This window comes from Pyrus communis, chromosome 11, assembly GCF_041283825.1.
Source record: "Pyrus communis isolate YQ-2024b chromosome 11, ASM4128382v1, whole genome shotgun sequence".
Taxonomy (NCBI): Eukaryota; Viridiplantae; Streptophyta; class Magnoliopsida; order Rosales; family Rosaceae; genus Pyrus; species Pyrus communis.
In genome coordinates, this window is record NC_142575.1 from 6,999,701 (window position 1) to 7,006,757 (window position 7,057).

Here is a 7,057-nt window from a genome sequence, read left to right on the forward strand (position 1 = left end):
GAGGCTTTGAAAAGAAAAAATAAATAAAATTTGGTTGTGTGAAATTACATTTCTGCCTCATATTTCTTATTCATGTTCTGTTTTAATTATAAAGTTAAACTGCTAATTTCATAGGATTTTGATTGATAATAAGTGTTTTATTAATTAATAGAGATAATATCATTTGTAAAAAAAATTAAATAAATAAATAAAAAGTCATGGGTCAAATCGGCTACCAATGTCCAAATCTAGAAAGCTTTATTTCTTCTGCCGGCTTTTGTCCCTTTGGACTCGATTTTCAATCCATTTCGCAGTCTAATCCATCAGTCTCTTCCGTAAAGGATTTCTCTCCTACACTTAATTTGGCGAGATTCTCTTATTTGGCAATTATTTTGTACGCCATACTCATTGTAACACGTGTTTACCAAAAAAAAAAAAAACTCATTGCAACACGTACTTCTCCATTATCAAATCTAAAATGCCAACTAACTCCTCATATCTTGACTTAAATTGTTAAATTATGATTAAGCGAAAGACAATCAAACTGTAAACACAGAGTAAGGACAAAATTTTGCTTTAAATACATTACGGTACTCAAATCTCAATCATTATTGTATACGTTTAAAGTTAATTTGGTTTTTTTTCATACTCTGCCAAATTATTGAGTTTTATTTATTATTAGTATATTCGAATTTATTTATATATATAAATTGTCATTAATTGTTGCTAATTATCCAACAACAGATGCTTAGAATTTTCAGCGGCCTAGGGAGCAGTTATATAAGAAGGAATAAGATACGGCATATCTATGCCATTGCCTTGAGGGTAAGGAGTTCTTGGAAATAGCTTCAAAACCAAACGGGATATTGTCGTCTCGGGTAAATCTTGTCTCTTTTTTTCACTAACAGTCTAATCCGATATTGTCAATAAACATGTTTTTGTTGTCAAGTGTAAGAAATGAAGGGCCGTGAATAAGTAGAGAAAGGGAAGGCTAAGTTAGTTATTCATTCCCTTCGGTCTATGAAATATACAGTGTTTCTTCTGTTTTCCTCTTCCTTCTTTGCTTTCTTTTATGCTTAACATGGTGTTTGAGTTTTTATGTTTAACATGGTATTCGAGTTAGGTTGACTCACGTGTGAAGCAAGGGTAAATTTATTAACAAATCCAGGTGGTCTCGGGACCTTCTGAAAGCTTTAAGAAGCAACTGTAAAGACCTTTGAGGACCACCCAACGGTCTGAATACGTGTTGGTTTTAGAACTCTATAGATTGTAGCACAGTAAGCAGAGGGTTAATGAAGAAGATGAAGAAGTCTTAATTCAAAAATTCTACTCTTATTATATATTTGTACAATTATTTGTATCATTTCTCTAATAGAAATGAGATATACATGCATTGGCGGGCTGACTCTACTTTTATTAGAAAGATGATATAAATGATGATATAAATAAATGATAAATGCAGCATTACTCGTTTTTATTTTGTTTTTAATGACCTGATCAAAACTCGATTTGGGCAGGCCACTCTAAAAAAATAAAATTAAAACTCTCTTCCATCTACAAGCCCGAGGCCCAACAATTTTTCATGCAATTCCTTCATTTAATTAACACAAACCCCAGACCTACCCAACCAACCCGAATCCCAACGGAAACCCACCACCATTAATCCACGTCCCTCCACCATCACATGAGATTTTATAATTTTTGTCTTATGTGTATTAGATGAAAATATTGATATAATTATTGTGTTATAGTTTGTTTTTTTCTTTTTACTAATTTGATCATATGCTGGTTAATTCATATATACATTTTTATGTCTTCATTAGTGCATATGATTTATTATTTTTTATTCTGAATAATTCCAAATTGCATTAGCTTCGGTTTTATCAGTTATAGCTGCATTAATGAATAGTGCATTTTTCACCATGAATATTATTAAGCATTCACTTCTCAACAAAATGAGAGACTAATGATTAAGTGATAGTTTAGTTGTTTGGTAAAATTCTTTTTCTTGTATTGATAATGAAATACGATGAAACTTTTTCGTAGTATGAAACTTTATCGTTGAAAAATTTAGTATTTGTACTATCATGATTTAGGAATGAAAAATATTTATTGTTAAAAATTTTAATGTTATTTGAGTCTAAATTGTTTTGAAATTTGTACATTAGGAATCCCTCGATATTAAAAAAGAAAACTAATAAAAAATGGCTTGAAAACTTTGAGTTTTAAGGACAAAATAAAGGGTAAAATGAATAGTACCATGTTTGACTTTTTAGTGTAAAAATGTGGTTTTTCATTAAAATTAACAGTATTGCATGCTTTTCGTTAAAACTTCCATATTAAAATTCTAGATCCACCTAGTGTGAAGTTGACATGCTGTAGCGAGGGGAAGGCGGAGGGGTCAATGGGTTCACATGATCCCAAAAACTCTATATATCATTCCAATATAATTTTTGCTACAGATCCCAATACCCTAGTAAGAAATTCCAACAATTAGCTTCAGTGCAAATTTTATGCAATAGTCTTCATGCGTTTGAATTTCTTATTTGATTTCCATTATTTCTCAACACTATTCATCAATTGTCTTTCATAGTAAGTTCACAAAAGTTGTACTTGCTCATGTGCGGAGGGAGGTCAATATTGTGGCAAATGCATTGGCTATTTTAGGGCTAGTTTGAGGTTTATGTACTGTAAAAAAAAAGTATGGTTTTCTGTTGTTTTGGACTCATGTTTTATTAAAAAAAAAACACTTTTTTTGTTTACTAAATACAATTTTAGCTCCAACTTTTTTAAAAAGTAACTTTTAAAAAAAATTTCAAGAATGTGAAACCAACCCTTAATCATTCTATTCGGTCTGATTATACTTGGTTCAATCTTGTTCCAACGAGCATAAGGCATGCTTTACACTTCAACTTCCTTTTGTAATGGTTGCCCAAGAGGCTCGATAATATATTCTCTTCGTTTCTCCAAACAAAAGGAAGCTGTATTTGCTTATGGCAGCCAAATTAATGGTCACTTAAGTGAAAATAGTCTAATTACATAGTGAAAGTAAATACGTGGTTATAATTGTTATAATTTGGTTGTATATGTCAAGATAAATAATGACACTATCAATAATAATATCGTAGAACGAGGAATCCAAAATATAACCACCAGTTATGAATTATAAATGTAATTTTAAAATAATATAACTTCATACTATTCCAACACTAAAAGTTTACTTGTCCAATCATACTCTATATTTCACACTTCAAAATCGAATATTCCAACAAAATTCTATTTCCTAGTTCTATTTTTACTTGGGTGTGAAATTCACACACTCATTTTTAGTTCTCACACATCTCTTATTAATTTATGTCTTTGATCTTCTTCAATTCATTCAATTCGAAGGCTGAAAATTAAGAGAGTGTGTGAGAAGTAAAAAAAAAGTGTGTGGATAGCACACCCTTTTTATTTTTGTGAAAATATTCTTCTTCCTTTTTACTTGTACTCACATTTCATCTTCTTTCTCATTTTATTTTCCACCTATAGGCTTAAATTAAGGATCTTAATAGCAAGTGGCTTGTAACTTAGTTGGTTAATAGTATTCTCTTTTGCACTTATATTAACCACAAGATTATATTAGTTTATATCTAAATGATTAAAATATTATCCTATCTTAAAAAAAAAAATCTTTATTAGAAATTTGTAATGGTATTATTTTCTTGAGAAAAGGAACGTTTTATTTTAAATTATGATAGAATATTTGTTAAAAAGCAAAAATGATTGAAGTAAAATAAGATTTCTTGAGACCAATTCCAGTGGGAAGTTGCCAAATGCAAAATTTGGCAAACAAAGACAAATTTTATGTTGTCAAATTGTTTTTCTCCTCCTACCCTGCATCGCTAAAATTTAGCCACTTAGCTATTTTAAATGTCAAACAAGTAGTTTAGTCTCAAATTTCTTTTGTTAACTTTTTTTTTCAAATAAATTTTGTTATCTTAAGTTATTTTTATGAATATTTTAACTTAAAATTTTTAAATTCTGACAAGAAGTCAAAATCGCACAATTTGTGACAATATTGACTTCAATGTTGAAAATAGGAAATTTCTGGAAAAAAAAAAAAAAACCAAGGAGTGTATATATATATATATATATGCTGCAATAACATAACCAACACAAGGGACTTGGTCCTTGCTTTGACCCAGCTTGGGCGCAAACTTTTTTCAAGTTTTCTGCATGTTAAGTGCGACAGCGTGTGGCCTCCCAGTGCGTCCACATCAAACCCAGTCACATCATTCAAGTGCTTTTGAATGGTGGGAACCATTAGAATTAGCAACTTGAAAAGTAGTTCTCAAAAAAAACTTGTGGGAACTTGTGTGTTTTAGAGTATGGCTCTACTCCAAAAGTCTTTACTTGAAGAACAAGAAACTAATTATTCTTTTAATATTTTATTTTCAGGAGAAAAACGTGTATCTTGTTTCGAAAACAATATGGAGAAATCAGCAATTGCTGCTATATTGTTGCTTTTGTACTTTTTTGTCTTCTGCCCTCAATTGGGGGTTCATTCATTCGCCACTCCTTCTGACGTCCAAGGTAGTAAATGTATTTTAAAAGTCTTATTGGTTCTTCGAGTAACTTACATGACATAAATTTAATAAGAAACAGTTCTCGCTATATAATCTTGTTTCCTCATCTCTTTATTCATATACTGCAGATTTTAGCTACTTGAAATTTGTACGTAACGCAACTGATCTACCGTTGCAAGAAAAATATGACTACATTGTGGTTGGAGGGGGCACGGCAGGGTGCCCATTGGCAGCAACTTTATCCGCGAACTACTCCGTGCTCCTCCTAGAAAGGGGAGATATTCCCACAGCATATCCAAACGTGTTGAGTAACGCTGGGCTTCTTGCAACTTTCATGCAAGAAGATGATGGTAAGACGCCGGCCCAGAGGTTCACATCAGAAGATGGTGTAGCTTTTGTAAGAGGTCGGGTCCTAGGCGGGTCAAGTATGATCAATGTTGGTCTTTACTCAAGAGCCGACAGTGAATTCCTCAAGAAATCAGGAATTAAATTGGACATGAACTTAGTCAATAATTCATACGAGTGGGTTGAAAACACCCTAGTGTTCCGTCCGAATTTATCACACTGGCAATCTGTTGTGAAAGATGCATTGTTAGAAGCTGGTGTTCGTCCAGACAATGGACTTACTTTGGATCACATTCAGGGAACTAAAATCACGGGTACAATCTTTGACGATCGTGGAAGAAGACATGGAGCTGTGGAACTACTAAATAAAGGACATCCAAAAAACCTGAGAGTTGCAATTCATGCCGCAGTAGAGAGGATCATTTTCTCTTCCAAAGCATCAGGTATGCTAACATTTGATATATACAATTAATTAAAGGCGATGTAGATTTCCATCCTTCGATAACATGAGTCAAGGTTTTCTTATTTTTTTCATTAAACCCATTTTAGATTGGATTTTGGTTGGACTTTGATTTTGATCTTGTATGTTGCGTACATAACTGTGAATATACATACGTGTAGGTACATTAATATGTTTCGATTGAAAAACAAAAATCAAATCTATCAGGGTGTTAAAAAAAAAAAAAAAAACTCCTTGATATATTTGAAGAATTTGAATCTATTCTATATATTTAATAACTTGTAAATTAAATATATGTTCAGTTCTAATATCGATTTAATGCAGGTTTGTCAGCTAAAGGAATCATATACACTGATTCTAACGGGAGGTCTCATCAGGCATTGATACGTGGTAAGGGTGAGGTTATATTGAGTGCAGGAGCAATTGGGAGTCCTCAACTTCTGCTACTTAGCGGTGTTGGCCCGAAGTCGTACCTTTCATCTCTTAAAATCCCAGTTGTTCACCCACAACCTCACGTTGGCCAATTTATGCGTGACAATCCTCGTCATTACGTTACCATTTTGCCCCCATCTGAACTAGAACCTTCTACTGCACAGATTGCTGGTATCACAAGTGATTACTATATAGAGACTTTCTCCGGCTTACCATTTTCTACTATGGCCTTCAGTCTTTTCCCTAATCCAACTATTCCCATGACGATAAATTCAACTTTCGGGCACATTGCTACCAAAAATCCAGCACCATTGTCCTATGGTTCTCTTAAACTGCAATCATCCTATGATGTCAAAGTCGGCCCAAATGTCAAATTCAACTACTTTGCAAAGAAAGCAGACCTTTCTCGTTGTGTTAGTGCCGTGAGGAAAATTGGTGATTTATTAAAAACAAACTCATTGAAACCGTTTAAGATTCGAGATTTGCCAGGCGAAAATGGTTTTAACCTTTTTGGACCGCCTTTACCAATGAACCAGTCAGATGTGGCATCCATTGAAACATTCTGTCGAGATACAGTAGCCACATTTTGGCACTACCATGGTGGATGCCTCGTCGGAAAAGTAGTTGATGGAGATTTCCGGGTCAGGGGGATCAAGGCATTACGTGTTGTTGATGGATCTGTGTTCAAAAGTTTATCACCAGGGACCAATCCTCAAGCCACTCTTATGATGTTAGGCAGGTATGAATGTTACATGCATTCAAATAAAACCAGAAGAAATTACCTGTACATAATACAACTACTTAATTATATTTAACTAAATAATTTCTACTAAATCATCCGAAATATAAATTATTTGGTTTTTTCTTTTTTTCCCTAATAATATGATATTGTTGTTTTCCCACTCCAAATTTTGTTCTTTGGGCAGGCATGTTGGCCTTCGAATGCTGGAAGAAAGATCAGCTTGCAAGGGATGTTGATCATAATTCAAGATTATGGTTAATTTGTCATGCAATAAGTTGAAGATTATTGAACAAGGGTTAGTGTTATGGTTTTTACTAAAGACAAACTTAGCTAATAAAGTCATGATGTAACTCAAGACTCAAGTGGTACTGGATGGATAGAACAATTGAAATTAAATCAAAGCTATAGGCACATTAGTTTTAGGGAAATTGGTTCGATGACCCTATTGCAATAAAGCCCTCTCCCTAAAATTCAATATGTATCCATATGTTGTCCAAACGTTGATATTTCATTGATATGTTATTCATATTT

General features: G+C 33.0%; 1 protein-coding gene across 2 annotated transcripts; it reads left to right on the forward strand.

The window, feature by feature from the left end:
- Nucleotides 1–718: 718 nt before the first annotated feature.
- On the forward strand, nt 719–7,057 carry LOC137743118 ((R)-mandelonitrile lyase 2-like). Of its 2 annotated transcripts, none has more exons than XM_088680100.1 (5): nt 719–804; nt 4,420–4,554; nt 4,676–5,335; nt 5,677–6,523; nt 6,711–7,057. In XM_088680100.1, the coding sequence occupies exons 2-5, from the start codon at nt 4,452–4,454 to the stop codon at nt 6,760–6,762; spliced, it is 1,662 nt and encodes a 553-aa protein (XP_088536226.1). In that variant the 5' UTR covers nt 719–804; nt 4,420–4,451; the 3' UTR covers nt 6,763–7,057. The 2 variants fall into 2 exon arrangements, with proteins under 2 accessions (XP_088536226.1, XP_068339125.2); XM_068483024.2 differs by having other exon boundaries at nt 723–857.

Excerpts from the sequence above, each read along its gene's own strand:
- LOC137743118 (XM_088680100.1), top strand. The coding sequence starts at position 4,452 with ATGGAGAAATCAGCAATTGCTGCTATATTGTTGCTTTTGTACTTTTTT. Across the intron at positions 4,555-4,675 it reads CACTCCTTCTGACGTCCAAG|ATTTTAGCTACTTGAAATTT; the intron begins GTAGTAAATGTA and ends CATATACTGCAG. Across the intron at positions 5,336-5,676 it reads TTTCTCTTCCAAAGCATCAG|GTTTGTCAGCTAAAGGAATC; the intron begins GTATGCTAACAT and ends GATTTAATGCAG.